Below are 24,223 nucleotides of genomic sequence, written 5' to 3' on the forward strand. Positions count from 1 at the left end.
GAGGCTCTGAACAAATTATTTCACGTTTCTGTGTTTTAGTTTGGTATCAGGTTCTACTAATAAATGGAATTGAAAATAAACAAATTAAGTAAAAATAACTACTTGACAGAACTTTTTCTTTAAGAATTAAGAAAAATCCTAAGAATCCAATTGAATCTCCTCATTTGCAGACTAGAAAGCTGGGGTCCATATCCCCAATTACTAGAAAAGCTGAGCGTTGCGGTCAGATTTCATAACTCCCAGTTTAGTGTACCTTCCACAACAACATGTAACAACATGTAGCTAGAGCGCTCACAGATGGCTTGCAGCTGTGCTTCAGAGGAATCTGGGGTGTGAGGGAGAAAGCTTGAAGCTGCCAATAAGAAACTAGAAATTTGTTTTGGCTCCCCGACTTAGTAGCTGGGCAAACCCTGAGGAAGTCATCATTGCCTCAGAGCCTCAGTTCTCTTGTTTGTACAATGGGAAAAATATTTCCTGCCCTGCTTTCTTTACAGGGTTCCAGTCAATAAGCATTTATTGAGCACCTACTACGTATCAAGTATTGCACGAAGTGCTAGGTTATAAAGATAAACCTGGGTTCCTGATTTCAAATAATTCACTTATAAACAGATGATTTCAATGTCATATGATACACGTTATGCAAAAGGTAAGCTGATGGGCTATGGGAACTCATCAGAGGGTCATCTAATCCAGATAGCTAACCCAGCTGTGAAAAGAGAGGAGGGAAAGAATGCTCCTGTATCTTGAAGGACAAGTGGACATTTGCCAGCAGAAAAGGGCTTTCCAGAGGGGGGAGACCAACATGAGCCCAAGTATGCAAACAAGAGAGAGCGTAGTGTGGACTGCAAGTAGCCTGTTTTGCCATGAACCAAGAGTGTGAGGAGACTAGTTCACAGGCAAAAGCCAGATAATAAAAACCATTGTCTGACTTGCTAGGGGATATGAACTTTGTCCTGTAGGCAATGGAAGCCATTGGAAGGTTTGAAGCAAGGTAAGAAATGTGGAAGTGTGGAAGATTGGTTAGTGAGTCTAGACTAGAAATATAGGTAGAGGTGATCACCAAGGTGCAGGTGCAAGATAATGAAGGCCTGAAAGGGGGAAATGGGGGTGAGGATTTGGAAGAGAAGAAAGATTCAATAAATTCAGAACAGGGATTCTTAAACCCTCCTTGCACAATAGATTCCCCTGCTGCCACACAGACCTCCTAAATCAGAATCTCCAGGGGCAAGACCAGACCCTTTTCTAGAAGTCACAGATGATTCTGATGAGCACCTAGGTTTCTGAGCTGTTCTAGAGCAGAGGTTAGCAAGCTATAGCCGTGGACCAAATCTGACCCACTGCCTCTTTTTATACAGCCCATAAGCTAAGAATGGTTTTTACATTTTTAAATGGTTGAAAAAATCAAGAAGAATATTTCATGACACAGAAAATTATATTTTCTCTCACTACTTCTGTGCTACAATAGCAGAGTAGCAAAATGGACAACATGACCCCAAAGCTTAAAATACTTACTATCTAGTCCCTTACAGGAAAAGTTGCCAACTCCTGATCTAGAGCAGCGGTTCTCATTCTAGGATGCACGTTGGAATCATCTGCATTTTCCAAGTCAGATCTCCGGGGGTGGAACCCAGGCAATGGTATTTTTTTTAAAGCTCCCTGGTGAGATTTAACCTGTGCAGCCGATGTTAAGAACCACCGATAGAGAGTTATATTGACAGAACTTAGTGATTGATTAGATGTGATGGGGAAAAGAAAGAAAGATTATAGGGATCTAAAAGACATTTTTACCCAATCAAAAAATGGGCAGAAGACCTTAATAGATGTTTCTCCGAAGAACACATACGGATGGCCAAAGGGCACATGAAAAGATGCTCAACATCTCTAATTATTAGAGAAATGCAGATCAAAGTACAATGAAGTGCCACCTCACACTGTCTACAAATACTAAACGCTGGAGAGGGTGTGGAGAAAAGGGACCCTCTTACACTGTTGGTGGGAATGTAAATTGGTGCGGTCAGTATGGAAAACAGTACAGAGGTTCCTCAAAAAACTAAAGTTGCTATATGATCCAGCAATCCCACTTCTGGGCATATACCCAGACAAAACTATAATTCAAAAAGATACATGCATTCCAATATTCATTGCAGCACTATTCACAATACCCAAGACATAGAAACAAACTAAGCATCCACCTACAGAGGAATGGATAAAGAAGATGTGGTCCATATATACAATGGAATATTACTCAGCCATAAAAAAGAATGAAACAATGCCATTTGCAGCAACATGGGTGGCCCTGGAGGTTACCATATTAAGTGAAGTGAGTCAGACAGAGAAAGACAAATACCATACGATATTGCTTATATGTGGAATCTAAAAAAAAAAAAAGATACAAATGAGCTTATATACAAAACAGAAATAGACTTACAGACATAGAAAAAAAAACTTAGATTACCAAAGGGGAAAGGGGAGGAAGAGATAAATAGGAATTTGGGATTAACATACACACAGTACTATATATAAAATAGATAACCAAGAAGGACCTAATGTATAGCACAGGGAACTATACTCAATATTTTATAATAACATATAAGGGGAAAGAAGCTGGAAAAAATAGATATATATGTACGTATAACTGAATCGCTTTGCTGTACACCTGAAAGCAACAAAACATTGTAAATCAACTATACTTCAATAAAAAATAAAGTAAAAATAAAACTGTTCACCAAGGGAAAAAAAGATATTTTTGAGGATTGTCATTGTTATTATGAGCTCCCTGAAGGCAAAGAATGAAATCTTCCTTCTATATCCCCAGTACCTAACATTGAATCTGATGTAGTGAAGGTAATATTTGTACCTTTTAGTACATACAAGTTTACTGTAGGGATGCAGGAGTTAATTACTTGTCATTGAAGCAGTCTCCATCCAAGGCACTAGGGACATAGCTTATGTTTACTTCAATGCCACAGAAAATTTTTGAAAAATGGACCTTGTCCATTTACACAAAAAAATAGGATGAACTTGAACAAGACCTCCAGAGACTAATTTAGTAGTGTTCCAGAGAATTAAGAGAAAATTATGCATAAAATTACAAGACAGTCATCATAAAAAGTTAATTTGAAGTTACTCAATTTTCTGAAACAATTTCCTTTTAACTGGCACAAATTATTTCTATTATCTTCTAGTTTTAGTATTTAAACTAATTCAAATAGACAAATCAGATCAGGTTTTATCAGAATATTACTGATTTTGGCCAAGGGCCTTTGCAAAACTTACAAAGCAAAGAATAAATGTGATGTGATATTGTAAATAAATAAAGATCAAAACAGAATTAAAAGTCATGTTTGAGTATAATAAAAAGTAACAACCTTTCAGAAATTATTATTGTGGTGTCCATAGTAAGTCTAGATAATAATCACAGACAATTAACCATTTCTATACTGTGCAAGAATTGATACTAGTTAAATTATGTCTCCCTCCCTGCTATGCTCATAAATATTTTTTACCTTTCTTTCTTCAGTGTACATGTGCTTTTTGGAGACAGGAAGAGAAAGAGAAGGTGAGAGGGAGGGAGGGATTCTAAATACACAGGTACGTCAATCTATAGAAAGTCCTTAGTCATGACAACAGCTATGGTTTCAGTCCAGACTGTCATTAAAGGCATGTCTACTTTTTGAAAAGGCAAAAATAGGAAGTATCATCTATTCTATCACTATTAACTGTTTTTAACTGAACAAACTTTTATACAAAACAACATAACAATGTTTTGACCAAAGATCTAACATTACTAACTCTGTGAGAAAAGATTTATGAGTGAGTCCACAGAGATTGGGCAGAGATGAAACGGTCCATGGAATTTCAAATAGAATCCTCCTAGGTCTCTAGCAGGCAGAGCATAGTGACTGTCGTGGGAAATGGTGACTGAAATGTGTTAGCATGTTTCCCATTTCCGTTTTTAAATGTTGTATAAGATTCCGGAAAAGGCAAAGCTATAAGACGGCTAACAGATCATTGGTTGCTAAGATTGAAAATGGGGAAAGGGGGCTTCCCTGGTGGCGCAGTGGTTGAGAGTCCACCTGCTGATGCAGGGGACGCGGGTTCGTGCCCCGGTCCGGGAGGATCCCGCGTGCCGCGGAGCAGCTGGGCCCGTGGGCCATGGCCGCTGAGCCTGCGCGTCCGGAGCCTGTGCTCCGCAGCAGGAGAGGCCACAACAGTGAGGGGTCTGCGTACCGCAAAAAAAAAAAAAAAAAAAAAAAGAGGACAGTCAGAAATAAAAATATACATTAAAAAAAAAAAAGAAAATGGGGAAAGGGTTGACAACTAAGGGGCAACACAGGGAAATTTGGTGGGTGATAGACCTATACCCTGCTGGTGGTGGTAGTTCTACAAATTACACATTTGTCAAGGCTCATAGATCTGTGCACCAAAAAAAGTGACTTTTACTGTATGTAAATTTTAAAATAAAAAAATGCTGCCTATTATTTACATGTAAATGTAATTATCATGGGAAAATGTTTCATTCATTCATTGGAGGAAAGACATATCACTTATATTGACATCAATGTGAAAAAGAATTTCCATTAAAAGTAACACATTTATTCTCCGCATATCTCTTAAGGCAACGAACACAGAAAGAACAGAGAAAGGATAGAAAACCCATTTCTATTACTTTCCTCAATTCACCATTCAAGCTCAGTGGCAGATCATTTATGCAGATAAGTGTTTACCTTCGAAGCCAATGGCTTGTTTGGTTGGTATTCACTATAGCCATCAAGTAGATGCAGAAATCCCCTCAGGTCAGCAAATGAAGCAGAGCAACTTGGCCTTAAGAATACAACCCACCAATGCCCTTTCTTCTAGCCCTTCAGCCAAAAGGGCCACATACATGCACAGAAGCTAATGTGTTGTATGTTTTTCTCTCCACTTTGTCAGGCTTCATAGGCTACCCTTAGTTTAACAATATTCAAAACTCAAGTCTGAAAATCAAAGAATCAAATTCTTTCAATTACAAAATTTGACTTAGACCTGTAAGACATATATGAAAAATCTACCTAAGGGTACATGAGCCAACTTTGCTAAATGTTGGAGCTTCTTTTTAATTCACCATTTTGCATTGACTGCCAGTGGTAAAGAATGTAGACTGAATAAAATCATAAAGAAACCAGTGGAAGATTTGGTTGAATTTATTTAAAATCTGGGTGGGGTAGGGGTGGGTTTGTATTTCTAACTAAATACAAACCTTAAGCAATTATCAGAAAAAGGAACACAACGGTCAATAAGTTATGAAAAAATGCTCAGCCGTCCTTGACCACTATAGAAAGAAACGTAAATCAAAACAAGACACATTTTTCACTTATCAGACTGCAAACATTTTTAGGTTTCTAGTCAAGCATGGGTGTAGAGAAATGGGCACTCTTAGGCACTGTTTGTGGAGGTGTGTGTACATATCCTTTGAACTATTATTCCCTAGTTAGAAATTTACCTTACAGATACACATACAAAAAAATGCCAAGATATATGCATAAAACTTTGTTTCAGCTTTGTTTATAGCAAAAAAATATACAGACAGCTTATTGAGTAAACTACAATACATCCATAAAATGGAGTGCTCTGTCACTTTAAAAGGAACAAAGCAAGTCTGCATTGTTGATACGGAAGCACGTGCATGACACATTATTAATTTTTTTTATGAAATCAAAGATGATACTTTCAGACTTGCCACTTGCTCCAGTAGGAGCAAGCCTACTACAGCCCCTCTCTCCCACTATTGCAGCTAAAAACTCTCAGCAAATTAAAAAGCAATTAGAAGGGAATCATGAAGAATTAATCATTGGAGCCAATTGCACAAGGGAGCCAAAGTTTAAAGAATGATCTATAATAAAAGTGAGTTTTGCTGTTTTATGTTCTCCAATATCATCCAGCTTGGACCCAAGTGTGACCCCAATGCAAAACTGAGCAGTGGATACAGGAAGCAAAACCCCTGAAAAAACCCTGGCTTTCTGGGGAGAGGACTGAGGAAAGAGATCCCAGTGAGCTAAAGAGAATGAAAGACACCCACTTTTTCTTGTTTGTCTCTCCTGTTGTTTTTTGTCATTGAAATCCCTGAAGGGTAGAAGAAAGACTCATGCAGAAAGAAATATTTGAAGAAATTTGTCATAAATTCAGAGATTCATGAAGCTCAGCAAACTCCAACCAGGATAAACTCAAAGAAAAGCATGCACAGGCATATAATAACCAAATTGCTGTGCAACAAAGATAAATTTTATAAATCTTGAAAGCAGCCACAGAAAAATAACATATTACATATAGGAGAACAAAATTTTGACTGCAGAATTCTCATCAGAAAACACGGAAGCCAGCAGACTGGAACCTCTTTAAAGTGTTGAAAGAAAAGTACTGTTGAGTTCTACATCCAGTGAAAATATCCTCCATATATATATATATATATATATATATATATATATATATATATATATATAATATATATATATATCTGGAAAATCCATCATATATTTGAAATGTAGGCAACACACTTCTAAATGGGTCAAAGAGGAAGTCTCAGGGAAAAGTAGAAAATATTTTGACTGAATGAAAATGAAAATACAAGATATCAAAATTTGCAGAATGCAGCTAAAAGAGTTCTTAAAGGGTAAATCATAGCAGTTAATGCTTATGTTAGAAAAGAAAGAAATAAGGAAAGAAAGTAGAAGAGTAAGAGCAAAGTACACCCAAACCAAACAGAAGGAAGGAAAAGACAAATCTAAGAAAAGAAATCATAAAATTTTTAAAGAAATTTGGTGAAAGCAAAAGCTGGTTTTTTGAAAAGATCAATAATATTTCTAAACCTCCAGACAGACCGATCAAGAAAAAAGAAAAGACATAAATTACCTCTAGCAGGAATGAGAGATTACAGATGTTAAAAGGATAATAAGGAACTACTACAAATAATTCTATGCCCATAAATTGAACAACTGAGATCAAATGGGCCAGTACTTTGAAAGACAGAAATTAACAAAATGTCTATGAAAGAAGTTGAAAATCTTCCCACAAAGAAAACTCCAGGCCCCGATGGTTCCACTAGAGATTTCTACCAAATATTTTAGGAAGAAATAATATCAATTCTACACCATCTCTTCCAGAAAATGAGTTGAAATAACACTTCTCAATTCATTTTATGAGTTAGGATAACACTGATACCAAAAATAGAAATAAGACATTATAAGGAAGCTACAAACCAGTGCCCTTATGACCACAGATGCATAAATCCTCAACAAAATATTAGCAACTTGTATCCAGAAACATAGAGAACAACACTATGCGCAAACTGGGGCTTATCCAAGGAATGTAAAGCTGGTTCAATATTTGAAAATAAATCAAATATTCGTATAATGTGCCATTAAGAAATTTTTTTAAATCACAGATTATGTCAATTGATGAAGGAAAAATGCCTTTGATAAATCTCAACATTCATGATAAAAATATCTCTGCAAAGTAAGAATAGAAGAGAACTCCCTTAACCTGATAAAGGGCATCTACAAAAAATCTGTAGCTAACATCAAAATGGTTAAATTACCTACACCTTAGTCATCTAATCTGTAAAATGAGGATAGAACTATTCGCCTCTTGGACTTGTTAGGAAAGATAAAGTTGTTAGCATTATGCCTAGCACATTAAAATGGTGAAAATGGTAACTCATTATATATGCAATAATAATAAAATTTGTGTAAATCACCCATCAGTACTGCATTATTAGTTGGAATGTTGCATAATCCAGATCTCAAAATGCTTCCAGTATTTATTACAAAAAAAAAGCACAAGTTGTGGGCTTCCCTGGTGGCGCAGTGCTTGAGAGTCTGCCTGCCGATGCAGGGGACACGGGTTCGTGCCCCAGTCTGGGAAGATCCCAGATGCTGCGGAGCGGCTGGGCCTGTGAGCCGTGGCCGCTGAGCCTGCGCGTCCGGAGCCTGTGCTCCGCAATGGGAGAGGCCGCAACAGTGAGAGTCCCACACACCACAAAAAAAAAGCACAAGTTGTAAAAAACATAAAGTGATTTAAAAAAAAATCAAACAGAAAGGAAATGAAAATGGAAAAGGAAAATAATATCCTATAGTAAAAAGTATTAGCAGTCACTTCCTAAAATCGACTCAACTGAAAAACAAAATGGAAACCATTGCAATGGATTTGAGAAGAAACCTGCTCACACAGTTGTCCTTGTAAGAGAATCCAATGCACGACTCACGGTTAAGACTCAAAAAATCAGGGTTTCCCTGGTGGTGCAGTGGTTGAGAATCTGCCTGCTAATGCAGAGGACACGGGTTCGATCCCTGGTCTGGGAGGATCCCACATGCCGCGGAGCATCTAGGCCCGTGAGCCACAACTACTGAGCCTGCGCGTCTGGAGCCTGTGCTCCGCAACAACAGAGGCCACAATAGTGAGAGGCCCGTGCGCCGCGATGAAGAGTGGCCCCTGCTCATCGCAACCAGAGAAAGCCCTCGCACAGAAACGAAGACCCAACACAGCAAAAATAAATAAATAAATTACTAAACTCCTACCCCAACATCTTCTTTAAAAAAAGAAAAAAAAAAAGACTCAAAAAATCAGAGTTTCCTAGTGAAGGTGTTACTCTTGTGGTTTTTCTCAAATCAGAGTTCTCATTCATGAAAGTTTCAACCAGTCTTGGAATTTGTGTCATTTATGGATTTATTTCCTTTAGGGAGTTTACATAGTAACATTGTCCAGATTTTTTCAAAGCAAGGATTTTTACTGATATAAACTAAGGACCATTTTTCATGCTGGAGAGATTAAACCAAGAGCCAAATCTATGTGAGAGTCGAGGAAGAAAAGGGGTGCTTGCCCACACACCCACATGCTAAGAATAAATCTTCTGATAAATAAAAGTAAACTTTCTGAGGTTCCTACTTCTTTCATCCAAGACTTAATAGCCTTCTCAGTGATTCTAAAAGTCCAGATAGCATGAACACTTCTGATACTTTATGCTTTGTTTCAGAGTATGGAATTCATACAGCTCTAAGAGTATTATTTTTATACTGTGTTGTAATTATTTGTGTTAAATATTTTTGGGTATTTGTGAGGCTGTTTTGTTCTACTTAAGACCTTCTGAGTTTTTCTTCCCTTACATTTATGGTTTACTGATATACTAGAAATCTAGCTCAGTTTTGATCACCCCCCCAATAAGAGTTTTTAAATTAAAATTAAATAATAAATTTTTTATCTTAATTATCTCAAACTATGACAAGGGCTAGTTTAGCCAAAGAGTTTTAGTCTTTGGGAATGCAGAATCTCATACAGAAATAAATTACTGAAGGGTGGGCAGCAGTACAATGAAACTTTACTAAATAACCCCATAGATGTTTTTAATGGAGTATACTGATCTTGCATCCTCATGGAAAGTTATATTTAAAAGTTTCATACTTTTTCCGATTGTTATGATGTACTGATTCCCTTATGGGTTCATCAGCAGATGTTAACTATTTTTGAACACTCAGAAATCCGTTAGATTAAGTATAACCATCCAGTTGGATGCAAACTTTAATTTTCAAAGGAAAAAGGATTTCTAATATAATTTATGTAAATTCACGCTGCTTTTTCTTTGAGGAGACATGCAGTATTAAAAATTCCTGTGAACAGGACACGAAATACATATCCTGTTCTATAAAATTTGATTTTATTTTAATATCAAGAGATTTTGATGACATAAGAATACATGTCTTCACACCAAGGCAGGCCATATGGCCAAACAGCACAGACCAATTCTTCTGCTATAAATGGAAACATTCTCCACTTAAGGATTTCACAGTCCTAAAAATCCCTGGCTGTAAACTATGCTCTCATAAAGAGACTAATGAGCAAAATTAAATGTGTGAGATAGGGGAAAATATGTGTACTCTGGGGTAAGAGAGATGAGGTCGAAATGGAGCCCTCCACTATGATATAAGCCAGAGGACAGACAGGACCTTTCTAGATATTAGATGTTGCTAAAAGTAATGTAATGGACAGCTGTATTCACACCCTCTCTTTCTAATAGAAGGCTGATTTTCCTCATTCCCAGTCCATGTGGTTTGGGTAAAACTGCCACCAACACAGCTCCAAGACTGAGTATGTGATCCAAGGCACACCAACCAGAGTCAATGAAACTCAATTTTATATTTTGGTTGGAACTATTGGGGAAAAGGCATGCTCTTCCACTTGAATTCTTGGCAAAATAGCACATAATTCTAGAACTACTAACAGTCATTTTATCACTACGAGGTAAGAGCCTGCTCAAAACATGGAGCCAATACAGAGAAAAGCAGAGCCAAGAGAGATTTAACCTTATTGATATAATTTGAGTCCCTGGATTAGACAATGCCTGAAGCCCTAGGCTTTTCAGATATGGAATCAATACATTCCTTTTTTTTTTTTTTTCCCTTAGGCCAGTTATCAAATAAAAGAAAATACTCTCTAAAGGATTAGTCTAAGGTACACTCATGGTTCACACTTTTAAATATTTGAAAAGAGTCAGTACTACAGTCACATAACTTCTGTTTCAATCTTAAAAATTCTTCTGTTTGCAACAGGGAGAGTCTCCTGCAAGCACCATGCTTTGTGTTAATATCTTATGTTTATTTCTTAATGTGTTTATAGTTCTACTAGTTATAGATATATTAGAGTATTCAAGGCCTTCCCCATTCATAGGGATTTCTGGTAGAGAATAAACTTCTTCATAAATAACGAGAAATGTACATATTAACAGAAATATCAGAATAACCCATTATAAACCCTCCTAAGTTATTTACTGAAGTAAAGTTATAAATATTAATAAGGAAGAAATTAAATTTTAAAACATGAGACTAGTTATCTTTTTATCCTCATCACCCAGCTCAGTACCTGGAACTTAATAATATTGGTTGAATGAATAAGGAGATGAATAAATGAATGGAAAAAAATTAATGTAAACCATTACCCAACATCTGACTCTTGGATTTTTCCCATATAACACTATTTCTTTGTTGATTCAGTTTCTCTATAAGTAAAGTGTAAGGTATAAATTGCTATTTGGAATCCCTATGTGTAATTAGTACAAATCTGGGACATACACTAACACTTTTTCAGATAGCCCCTTTTATGGCTGAAGAAAATACCATGATTTTGGGAGATTTTGCAAATGATACACTTCCCATTGCCAGTAGATAAACAGACTGTCTCCCCCTTATTTTCCTTTTCTTTTCTTTTCTTTTGTTAGTAAGGCTTTTAGCAAAGGAAAGTGAGTGACAAAATCACAGGGCCCAAGTGCAACTTGGAATATTTTAGTAAATATGAGCTTCTAAATTATTTCGATCTTTTCACAGACTTGGTAAATAGGTCATATGCACATAGTTGTCATAGAAATAGAACTTTCTCAGATTATTCTACAGTCATTCATTATGAATCCATAATAAACTGATGGTGTAAATGCTACTATCAACTTTTCAAAAGTAGATTAACCGAGAACCAAGATGGATTATTAATCCACTCATGGCCTGGAGCACAAAGCAACTGGCTTCCATATTTTTTGAGACCACAAAATGGTGGCTGCCATTCCAAACCACAAAGATAAAAAGCAGTGCAAAAGCCCCACTGATAGAGTAGGTGTTTAGAGAACTCTCTACCCTCTGGCCATGTCTGGGCTCATGACAGTCTGATTCTTTCCTGTGCTACGATATTTGTGACCAGACTCTCTCAGACATTGGCATGCAGTCATTTCTAAGCTCAATGACTAATACTAGTGCCTTGAAATTGTATTCAGATTATGAACTTGCTAAGAAGGGTCTATTTTCTCTATGGTACCTGACATAATTGTGACATTTGATCAATGCAAAATATTTTTCTTATTTCTTTGCAAAATATTAATAAAAAGTATAACTATTGGAAAGGAAAGAGGATGTGGTCTTGTTATCTTTTTCTGTAGGACCTCCATATCTTGGAAAATGTCACATTAGTTAATTCTCATGATAGCCTTGCCAAAGATATTGGCATGATTTTCCTCATTGAAAGAATAAAGAAACCAAAATTACTATGCCTGAATCACAGAATTTAGAACTGAAAAGAAATTCTAAAAATTAGAACTCTAAATTCTAATTCTAAAAATTAGCAATCCGAGCTTCCTCATTTATATCATATATCATTTTCATTCCTATTATCTGCCAAGCACTGCACTAGTACCTGAGGATAAAATAAGAAAAACATGAATATTGGAGGCCAGAGAAGTTACATGACTTGTCTAAAACCACACAGCTACTTTGAGGCTATTTTATAAAGTAAATCAACAATAGGATCTTGTTTTTTGAACAAGACAACCTCAACACTTTCTTTGACTTGACCATACATGTAAAAAATACCCTAACTAGCGTCACTGACTTCACAAAACTTCAACTGCAGCCAACATTTTCTCACGGTCAATCTCAAGTGCTTACTTTCAGACTCTCATTTTTAGAAACAAATGGATGCACGTTGGGTAAAAGTTTACAGACAGCTCACTTTCAGAAGTACAGGCCAGATTTCAAGATGAAGAATGCAAAGTGAATTTTTCTTCTGTTATCCTTTTTGATTGACACCATGAAGTATCCCAACCATTACAGATAGGACATTAGATTTGCCAACCACCCCACGCTGCTCCACCACTTTAAACTCACTCAAATCGGATGAAGATTTTCCACATAAACTGCAGTGAACCACCTGGGCTCACCTTCTCACCCCATTACAATCACAACTGCTAATTTATTTCATTTTTCTACTTTTTAGTTTTGAGACAGTGAAATTCATAGCCTTACACTGAACTGTAAGCTCTAGCCTTATACTACTAAGAAGTAATTTATTATTAACAATTTATTATTATTAATTTATTATTAGATTTATTAATCTAATTAAAATTAGATCTAAAAAGAGCAAGCTTTATTAGGATGTAGACATCCTGAGTGGGACAGAATTTCAGGGTTGATCCCAGATTGGGAGGGCATTTGACTTCCCTCTTTCCTACAAACACACACACGTACACACACACACACACAACAGATACACACACACACAAACACAGAAGGACTTTTGATCACTACAAATGAAACATTCTTTCTGCTGTCAGCCCAAAAGACAAATTCTTCCTTGGGGAAAATTCTTCACTCCTTTAAGCAAACTCTTTCTACCAGCAAATAGACTAACAAAAGCACTCCTCCTTTTATTCCAGGTAATCAGTTTCAAAACCTAAACAAATACGAGGAGTGAGACACTTTGATACGTAACAACTGTCTTAGGAAAAAAACTACAGAAGAAGAAATCAGGGTGTCCCGCTTTCCAATTAGAATTATTCACAGAGCTAAGTTTTCTTGACTGGATGAAGGCCACTTCAGACCAGAAGGGTTGAAATAATTAAGTCTACTTGCATAGTTTTCAATGCATGTTTGTTGAAAGTTTTGTGATCAAACATGGTGCTGGGGTTAAAACTTTAAGATCTGGAAAGGTTATTCTGGAGATCATCCACCCTGGGTAATGTGGTATCTGGAGACCCGATAAGGTTAATCCAAATTATCCGGGAGATTACCCCTGAGACAGCAAATGGCTCCATAAACATCACCATTGCTATCCCAAGCAGAGGAATGATATGCTTCACTTTTGTCCGCATTTTCAAGGAGACTAAACCTGAAAATGTCAGTGAAATGAAGACTGGAGTTTATAGGCAAAGCTGTCACTGGACCTCTGAATTATGAGGCTAGACTTTCAGTAGCCGCCAAGTTATAGGTCAAGGCTTCTAGGTCAACTTTCACCTCTTTCACAAAACCCGTGATGAAATTTCAAAGGCTTTTATGTGAAGTTTTATTAACTTAGGTTAGTTGGAAAGAAAAGGTAGGCAAGGCAAAATGTGAAATTTCATTATCTTTGTCCATTGTTTTCTGCCCTTTTTTGCTGCAATGCTTGTAGGATCACTCATGGATAATCAATTATTCTGGGCACACAGTGGGAAAGCGGGGTGAAAAGGCTAAGAGGATTCTTAAAACAGGGCATCTTCCACACAATATTCAAGAAGTAAAGAACTCAACTTCTTTTTCCTTTTACATTTTCATACTATTAACCTCCAAGCTATTTAAAACTAAGCTGAACTAGTTTAAAATTTTTTCCTAATTATCAAAATGTCATAAGAGTTTAGGGGAAAAATACAAATTTACAGATCATAAACGAAAATCCTTTATTACCTGAAACATAGTAGGCGCTCAATAAACGTTGGTTGGCATTTCTGCATTAAAAACAAAGCCAAAGTGTAAGTATTAACATGGGCAAATTGTGTTATTTCCATACCCAAGTGACTGTTTATAGATGCAAATAGCTGTTTGGAAAGTGAAAAGTTTAAAGTACATCTAGATCCATGAACATGAAAAGACATTATTATGTGAAAAAAAAAGAATCACTGTATTGGTGTAATTTAGAGATTTCTGCTTAACTTTTACTCGTTACCTAATTCTAGCACCAGTATGGGCACATTATTCTATAAAGTCCAAAATTATGGTTGTTCCATACATTTCAAACTAAACAAAGACTAAAACAATCCTTTTTTTTTTTTTCCAGCTCCACAGCTATCACCCTAGTACCTGCCCCTAGCATCTCCTGTCAGGACTCCTGCAGTAGTCTCCTAACTGATCTTTCCAAATTCTCACTGTCCCCTTTAAAATCTGCTCAGTTTACATTGAGTGTTGTTGTTGTTTTTCCAGTATGCAGGTCTGACTACGTCACTTTCCCCTGCTTGCAACATTTCAATAGTTCCTTATTCAGACCATGCCTGAATAAAGGCAGGCCGCGCAGCCTCGTATTCATGAAAAGCCACAAACTTCAAGTGTGACGCTACCTTCAAATGAGGACATATGTATATACAGTCACAGAGACACACTGCCAGGGTTGGGAGAAGGTGCTCAACATACCACTTCAAAGTGGTGTCCCATTACCACCCTCTACCACCTACAGTATGCTTTTAACTGATCTTTTGTAAGTTCTGTAATTATCTTGTGAACAGCCTACTCATACTAAATTGTATTTTTATATACTGAGAGAATTAAAATGAGATCCCTAATTATTAGCTTTTTTTCACATTTCTTCTTTTTTTCATGTACCATAAGCCCTGGCTTAAGCTTCTCTCAACAGCTGAGAGGTCCTTTCCAACAAACTTGGGATAACACAAGTACTTAACATGGCCCACAAGACCCAACCACACTCCTCCTTGCCTCTGAATTCGGGCAACTCTGACCTTCCTTATGCTCTTCAGACAATCCATGCTCCCTCCTGCTACCTGCCTTTGCATCCCCTATGCCCCTGACTGGAATATTCACCTTCCTTCACTCCCCAATGCCCCTGCAGTGTTATCTCCTGCTCATCCTTCAGATCACAGCTCAAGTGCCACTGCCTCCAGGAAGGCTTCCATGGCTTCTCTTAGTAGATAGATTTCTCCTAATACACATACTCTCAAGACCATGTTCTTACATCAGTTACAGTTATTCTTTTACTTACATGATTCTTAGATTAATATCTGTCTCCCCACCAGACGGAAGTTGTAAGAGAAGAAATATCTTTTCATCTGGTGAGTGGGGGAGGCAATGTGTATGTGTACACATATTTTCTCTTCACCCAGCACAGGTGGCTACATTTATTTGTTTTTTTAACATATTTAATTTTACAGTTTTATTACTTCTTACACTGAACTTATTTGCTCTATCCTGTAACATACACAAAACAGTTTCACAATACCAGTTAGCAGTCGGCTGCATTTATTAGAAGCTTAATGGATATTTGTTTAATGAATGAATGTCCTTTTTATCATAGGCTGCCTTTAAGAAAAATCTAAACAGATATTAATCACAATCTATGTTTTAAAGAACAATCATATTCAAAGCCTAATCTGTACTTGTCCAATTTATCTGAAACAAATAAACCGAAAAAAATAAAAACTTTTCAAAAAACAGGTATTATACCAAAATATTGCAATACCCCTTCAAAAAAAACATCTCTTTTGCTAGTGACTTCAAGTCTAAAATACAAAACTTTAACCTCAGGTGCACTAATCAGCGAGGCAGGAAAAGAAGCACCAGGCATTTAAGAGACTTTATGGGGTTTTACGCCACAAACAAGATGGACTGAGCCAAAACATTCAGCTGACTCGGTTCTGCACGGCTCTTTAAGCAACTGAGTCTCATGGAAGAAAGGAGAGGCATCCGTCACTGCTTCTCAGCCATCCAGACATCCTCCAGTGAATCACATCATTGATGTGCTTTGCCTCCACTCCCTTCTCACTTGGTCGTGTGGATAGAGGCTAAAGAGAAAATCTCTCTCCCACACCACAATCAATCCATCGTATCGTATCAGTAGAATGGATAAGTAAGAAAACTAAATTATATACCTACCATAGTTGTAATCTGTATGTAATTGTAATATATATGTACTATGATTACTACAAAAATTCAACTTCCTACATACAAAGGAAAACAACATCTAAACAATGGGAAATAAGAATGATTTGGTTTTGGTCCCAGGAAACCACCCATGCTCCTGGAAAGGCCATTACAGATCCATCAGTAGTTGAATGGCTTACGTGTTTACAGTGCTTACTAAGTGCTAGACACCAGTCTAAGTACTTTCATATATTTTAACTTGGCGAATTCTCTCAACAGTCTTATGAAATAAGTATTTTATTATCAACCCCGCTTTACAGGTGAAGAAGCTGATGCACAGGGAGGTTAAGTAACTTGCCCGAGATGACACACCTAGTGAGTGGAAGAACTAGGGTTGAAACCCAGGCCACCTGGCTCCAGAGTCTATGCCCTTAAAATCATTATACTGCCTCTCAGTAGTTGTTCATCTTGGATTCCACAATCCTAAATTCATCATATCACTCTAAAACATCCAAAATTTCAGGTTTTTTCAGATACAACTAACCAACAACTGTTTGAAGCTGCACATATCCATTTTTTTCAGCATTACAGCAAATATTTAAGATGTGGAAGAAAGGTATCCAAGAAAAGAGAAGAAAGCCAAAGTGGAGAAGACCAGAATTAACTCCTCCAATTTAGTATCATAATCATAATCATAGTGAACATTTTTTGAGCACTGTGCTAAGTGCTTTATCAAATTGTCCCATTTAAACCACACAGTAACACACATAGATCAATAGAACAGAATATTCAGCCCAGAAACAAACTCATGTACATATGGTTAATTAATTTATGACAAAGGAGCCAAGAATATATAATGGGGATATACCTCTGGTCCCTGAGGTAAGGACTAACTTAGCACAAGGCAATATGTGCCAAGGCTATTTGTGAAATGTATGGTGTTTCTAAATGACTAATGGATTTGTTTGAGTTTTTGCTTAAGTTTTGAATCAGATCCTACAGCCAGCTGATACCCTAATAATCTGGAGGACAGAATAATGGCATATCAATAAATGGAGGTTCCTCCTTACGACATATGCTAGATTATGAAAGATGTAAAAACATTTGACATCCATCCTCCCCTTTTTATGACTTTGTACTTTGCTGCATGTTTCATTCATTTCTAATCAATAAAGAATAATTTGTCAAAAAAAACCAGGAATGTATATCTCTTCAATAAATGGCGTTGGGAAAACTAGACAGCCACATGCAAAGAATGAAACTGGACGCTTATCTTACACCATACACAAAAAGTAACTCAAAATGGATTAAAGACTTGAATGTAAGATGTGAAGCCATAAAACTCCTGGAAGAAAACATAGGCAGTAAGCTCCTTGACATTAGACTTAGCAATGATTTTTTGGATTTGACACCAGAAGCAAAGGCAACAAAAAACAAAAATTAATAAGTGAGACTACATCAGACTAAAAAGCTTATGCACAGCAAAGGAAACAATCAACAAATAAAAATGCAACCTACTGAATGGGAGAAAATATGTGTAAATCATATATCTGATAAGGGGGTAATATTCAAAGTACATAGAGAACTCATACAACTCAATAGCCAAAAGGAAAAATCCAATTAAAAAATGGGTAGAGAATCTGAGTAGACATTTTTGCAAAGAAGACATACAGATGGCCAACATGAGAAGTATTCAACAGCACTAATCATCAGAGAAGTGCAAATCAAAACCACAATGAGATATCACTTCACACCTGTTAGAATGGCTATTATCAAAAAGTCAAGAAATAGCAAGTGTTGGGAGAAAATCGAACCATATGAACTGTTGGTGGGAATATAAACTGTAGAAAACAGTATAGAGATTCTTAAAAAATTAAAAGTAGAACTACCATACAATCCAGCAATTCCACTCCTGGCCACTTATCCAAAGAAAATGAAACACTAATTTGCAGCATTATTTATAATAGCCAAGATATGGAGCCAACCTAAATGTCCATTGATGGATGAATGGATAAAGAAAATGTGGTATATATTTTCAATGGGATATTATTCAGCCATAAAAAAGAATGAAATATTGCTATTGCAACAACATGGTTAGAACTGGAGGGCACTATGCTAAGTGAAATGTCAGACAGAGGAAGACAAATACCATATGATCTCTCTTATATGGAATCTAAAAACAAACAAGCAAACAGAAACAGAGCTCATGGACATAGAGAAAAGATAGCCAGAGGTGGGGATGGGGGGTGGGTGAAATAGGTGAAGGGGGTCAAAAGGTACAAACTTTCAGTTATAAAATAAATAAGTCATGGAGATATAATGTACAGCATGGTGACTACGGTTAATAATACTGTATTGCACCTTTGAAAGTTGCTAAGAGAATAAGTCTTGAAAGTTTTTATCACAAGAAAAATCTTTGTAACAATGTATGGTGTAGATGTTAACTAGACTTATTGTAGTGATCATTTCACAATATACACAAATATTGAACCATTATGTTTTATACCTGAAACTAATATAATGTTATATATCAATTGGATCTAATTTTTTAAATCAATCAGTCAACCAACCAACGAACCATACAGTAGCCAAATGAGGCAAAACTGTGTAGTTTCATTTTATAGTTGAAGAAACCTGGAGCTCAGGATAGTTGAGCAACTTTCACAAGGTCACACAGCCAAGTCCAGGACCCACAACAAAAGAACAATTTAATCTTCTAAAGTTCTGCAAAGCCCTCAGAATGCCTTGGGTAAGGCATTTATTCACAAGCAGGAGAAAAAAAAAAGGTGAAAACAAAGCAGAGTTATAGAGGTGAGGAGGCTAGATTGAGTAACTGCCAAGAGGATGCCTATGCAGAAAGGAAAAGGAGGAGAACATTTTGATCACCAGCTCATAGGAAAAGGGAAATATTGTAAATAAAGTCTACAAAAGGTTAGTTAGGGCAACTTTTAAAGAAGTTAGAGATATGATAGTAAACACTCAAATGACAAATATTTGTGGGAAAAAAGGGATATAGCAATACAAATAATGATAATAAAATAATAGCAGCACCGATTATGATACTGTTTGCTAAGTATCAGATACTAATCTAAGGACTTTACATTTATCAACTCATTTAATCCTCAAAATCATTCTGAAAGATAAGTATTGTTATGATTCACATATTACAGGTGAGGAAACTAAGGAACAAAATGTTTAAGTAACTTAACCAAAGTCATATATGAAGCAACTCAGGCAATTTAAGCCAGAACCCATGCTATACTTACTATACTTACTATAATTCCACTATATTCATAGTGTAAGCCTGAATTATCTGTTGTATTAGATGTGTGTATGACTGGTATTTGTGACACCATATGCCAAATTCAGGTTATATGCAATCATTTTCCCTGTGCTTTTTTAATAGTATTTTAAATCTGTATATTTCTTTTTGAAGAAGGGATTATGCTAATTTTTTGTTAAAGTACATTTTAGTATGAAACTTTAAAAAACTAGTGAAGAATAAATAGCAAACCATGGGCATAGATCCTAACTCTAATGATAGTTCAAATCCCTGTTATTTATTTTAACCCATAATTTCTTAGCTCTCCATTCTTCTTTCCTTCTTTCTTCCTTTTTGCTCTCCTTCTTTAGTCCAAAACTCATGGGGCAGACCCCATGAGGACAGTAATAGTGGCCTGTAGAAGGATGATATCAGAGCTGGGGAGAAAAGGCAGCCTGGGCAGCTCAGAAAAGGTGCCCCTTGAAGATGGTGTTAGAACCAGGTGGCAGGGGCAGTCTGGTTACACCTGGTAATGACAGCCCATGTGAAGATGGTATTGGGGAAGAGAAGCAGGGATAGTCTTACAAGGTCAGTAGCTGGCTACATACAAAAGACTGAGCAAATGAGTAAATATATTCATGACAATGGGAGCCATTTTTCTCAATGATTGAGAAGAACTCTATGGTATTGGATTGGAATTGGTGTTAACAGTGTGAAAATATAGTTTCAGAATACATAAATATAGATGTAAAGGAATGTGTGTACTTCTGCATATTTTTTTTAGTTCTGGCCTAGGATCAGCAGTATCCCAATAGCAATGACCACACCTAGCACCCAGTTCTTGGTTTCTAAATTCTACTGTATACGAAAAGGAACTAGGGATTCTTGAAGTAATGGTGGAATCCAGGGCTGGGCAAGGAAAGTACAAGATGGGCCTGAAACGTATTTTGGCACCAAGAGATAAGGAAATGCTAAAACAGCAAAAAAGACACTTCAAAAAGACACGGAAGTTAGCTTGAAGGGGCACCTTAGGCCAAATCTGGGCAATTTGAACATCAAAATAATTATAGGGACCTCTCTGGCAGTCTAGTGGTTAAGACTCCACGCTTCCACTGCAGGGAGTGTGGGGTCCATCCCTGGTTGGGGAACTAAGATCCCACAAGCCACGTGGTGTGGCCAAAAATAATAATAATAATAATGACAATAACAGATTATAAACCATTGAATAAAATAGGAATCAATGAGTCTATACTGACATAAATAAATGAATAAAAAATGGGAGAAAGGAAGCTCTGCTTATAGTATACCACTGACTAATAAATGTAGAAAAATGACAGGATTAGAAAAAACATCACTTAGAAACCATCATAGTAATAATTATATCAAGCATAATACATCAGTGCATGCTAAAACTAGTGAGTAAAGGTGAGGTGAGGAATGGGTATTTATATAGTATCTTTTTTATTTATGTTTTATTGAAGTATAGTTGATTTACAATGTTGTGTTAGTTTCAGTTGTACAGCAAAGTGATCCAGTTATATACACATATATATATATTTTTTCAGATTCTTTTCCCTTATAGGTTATTACAAAATATTGAGTATAGTTCCCTGTGCTATACAGCAGGTCCTGGTATTTATATAGTTTTGAAGTATTTTCACATAAGACATTTAATTGCAAAGATAACAAAACAACTTTACAGTGGAGATACTATGACAATCAAGTGATCAGAGTTTACACTACCAGCAAGAGGGCAAATCAACATCGTGTGCCATCCAATTGAAATGCAGTGATAAAACACATCATCACTTCTGTAATATTATTGCCAAAAACTGCACAATCTGACCATGAGGAAACTTTTGAAAAACTGAAATTCAGGGACAGTCTACAAAGTGACTGATCTGTGACCATAAAATAGTCAAGGATATGAAACTCAAAGGAAGACTGAGGAACTGTTTCAGACTGAAAGAATCTAGAGAGAGGTGACCACTGGTTGCAGGGAGTGATCCTGTATCCTTATGCTATAAAGGACATCAAGGGGACCGTTGGTGACACTTGAATGGGGTCCCTAGGTGAAGAGTATACAGGAGACTTTTTGTGCTTTTCTTGCAATTTTTCTTTAAGTTTGAAATTATTACCAAATAGTTTCTTAAAAATCTCAAATAAATGATGAAATAATGTTGAATATGATAGAGCATAAAACCATATTGTGATTTGTACTTTAACCAGAAAGTTAATGGAAATCTGATGAAGTATTTCTTTATTAAAGTAAATGCTTAATAACCTATAATGGAAAAGAATCTGAAAAAGAATATACATATATTGAAATATTGCAAATCAACTATACTTCATTTTTTTTAAGTAAATGCTTCAATATGCAAAAATATTTATTTTTAATTATATCCTTATTAAAAGTTGAAAAATTGAGTGAGTGAACTGATGAGAATGATTATAATTATTGTGACTTTCTGTTTGAATAAAAAAAAGTGATGTAAATTTATGTAAAAAGAACTTAATGTAAAGCAATGCCACTTTTCTCACATAATAAATAAATAAATAAATAAATAAATAAAAAGTTGAAAAATCACCCAGTCCTTCCTTACACAGCTGGAAACTAAGGCCCAGAAAATAAAGACTGAATGATATGATTTTATCAGGCTTACAGAATATTATACCTAGATAACATTTCCTTTTTAAAAAATCTGAGGTTGTTCTTTTATATCTTAAGATTATTAAAGTAAAAGCCTGCTTTTCACAGATCAAATAATACCTTGAGTAATTTTTGTAAAGGATAGACATAATGATACACATTTTTCAGTTACTGACCTGCCCAAAACTCTGTGAATTTAGACTCAAATTTTTTTACTCATATAAAAGTCTTTTGGGCTTCCCTGGTGGCGCAGTGGTTCAGAGTCCGCCTGCCGATGCAGGGGACACGGGTTCGTGCCCCGGTCTGGGAAGATCCCACATGCCACGGAGCGGCTGGGCCCGTGAGCCATGGCCACTGAGCCTGCGCGTCCGGAGCCTGTGCTCCGCAACAGGAGAGACCACAACAGTGAGAGGCCCACATACAGCAAAAAAAAAAAAAAAAAAGTCTTTTAATTAATCTTTCATTAGAAATGACTGTTCTTTTAAGACTTTGTTCCTCAAATTTCACAGAGATTGAAAGAGCTTATAGATGAACTTAAAAACAGATTTGAGGTACAAATGGGTTCCATAGATACTACAGTAAACATTGGGAATTTCTCCTTAACCTTCCTTCCAGTCTAAATGATTCCAGTCAAGTATACTGATTCCTATACCCTTGCCAGTAGTTGGTTCAAAGATGCATAGGCCTCTCAGGGTTTGGGGTATAGAAGTGAGTCTTTTTTCAGTTTCATTAGGTCCCATTTGTTTATTTTTGTTTTTATTTCCATTTCTCTAGGAGGTGGGTCAAAAAAGATCTTGCTGTGATTTAGGTCAAAGAGTGTTCTTCCTATGTTTTCCTCTAAGAGTTTTATAGTGTCTGGTCTTACACTTAGGTCTTTAATCCATTTTGAGTTTATTTTTGTGTATGGTGTTAGGGTGTGTTCTAATTTCATTCTTTCACATGTAGCTGTCCAGTTTTCCCAGCACCACTTATTGAAGAGGCTGTCTTTTCTCCATTGTATATCCTTGCCTCCTTTGTCATAGATGATAGAGACACTATGGAGAACAGTATGGAGGTTCCTGAAAAAACTAAAACTAGAATTACCATATGATCCAGCAATCCCACTACTGGGCATATACACAGACAAAACCATAATTCAAAAAGACACTTGCACCCCACTGTTCATTGCAGCACTGTTTACAATAGCCAGGTCATGGAAGCAACCTAAATGTCCATCGATAGACGAATGGATAAAGAAGATGTGGTACATATATATATATAATGGAATATTACTCAGCCATAAAAAGGAACGAAATTGGGTCATTTTTGTAGAGATGTGGTTGGACCTAGAGACTGTCATACAGAGTGAAGTAACTCAGAAAGAGAAAAACAAATATCATATATTGACACATATATGTGGAATCTAGAAAAATGGTACAGATGAATTGGTTTGCAAGGCAGAAATAGAGACACAGATGTAGAGAACAAACTATAGATACCAAGAGGGGGAAGGAGGGATGGGATGGATTGGGATTGACATATATACACTAATATGTATAAAATAGGAAACGAATGAGAACCTGCTGTATAGCACAGGGAACTCCACTTCACTGTACATTAGAAATTAACACAACATTGTAAAACAACTATACCCCAACAAAAAATAAAAATTAAAAAAAAAGTGAGTCTTTTTCTCCTGGATGATGCTGAACTGCTAGAAACCATATTATGTTCATAAGAAGGAACCTAAGGATGGAGCCAAAGCTAAGAATGACAAAGTGGAGATACAGAAGAATCTCGGTGTCCAATAACATTGTTTATCCACTGAATTAACCAACCCTGCAGACTGCTTTATCTCAGGAGTTTCTATTATAGAAAATAACAAATATCCTTAATATTTAAATCAATTTAAGATGGGTTTTCTGTTGC

General features: G+C 36.3%; 1 protein-coding gene across 13 annotated transcripts in view; it reads right to left on the reverse strand.

Annotated features, from left to right (window-relative positions):
* The window catches only part of XKR9 (XK related 9), a 207,568-nt gene that overhangs the window by 85,393 nt on the left and 97,952 nt on the right, over positions 1-24,223 (reverse strand). For 10 of the 13 annotated variants that reach the window (XM_079902495.1, XM_079902500.1, XM_079902496.1 and 7 more), the window contains one exon: positions 14,223-14,263. The exons of the other annotated variants lie outside the window; for them this stretch is intronic. Coding sequence is in view for 3 of the 10 variants with exons in the window: in XM_079902493.1 (XP_079758619.1) it covers positions 14,223-14,263 (41 nt within the window). In the remaining 7 variants the exon portion in view is untranslated. The remainder of the gene's footprint in view (positions 1-14,222; positions 14,264-24,223) is intronic. 13 annotated transcript variants of the gene reach the window in all.

Source organism: Stenella coeruleoalba, assembly GCF_951394435.1.
Source record: "Stenella coeruleoalba genome assembly, chromosome: 17".
Lineage (NCBI taxonomy): Eukaryota > Metazoa > Chordata > Mammalia > Artiodactyla > Delphinidae > Stenella > Stenella coeruleoalba.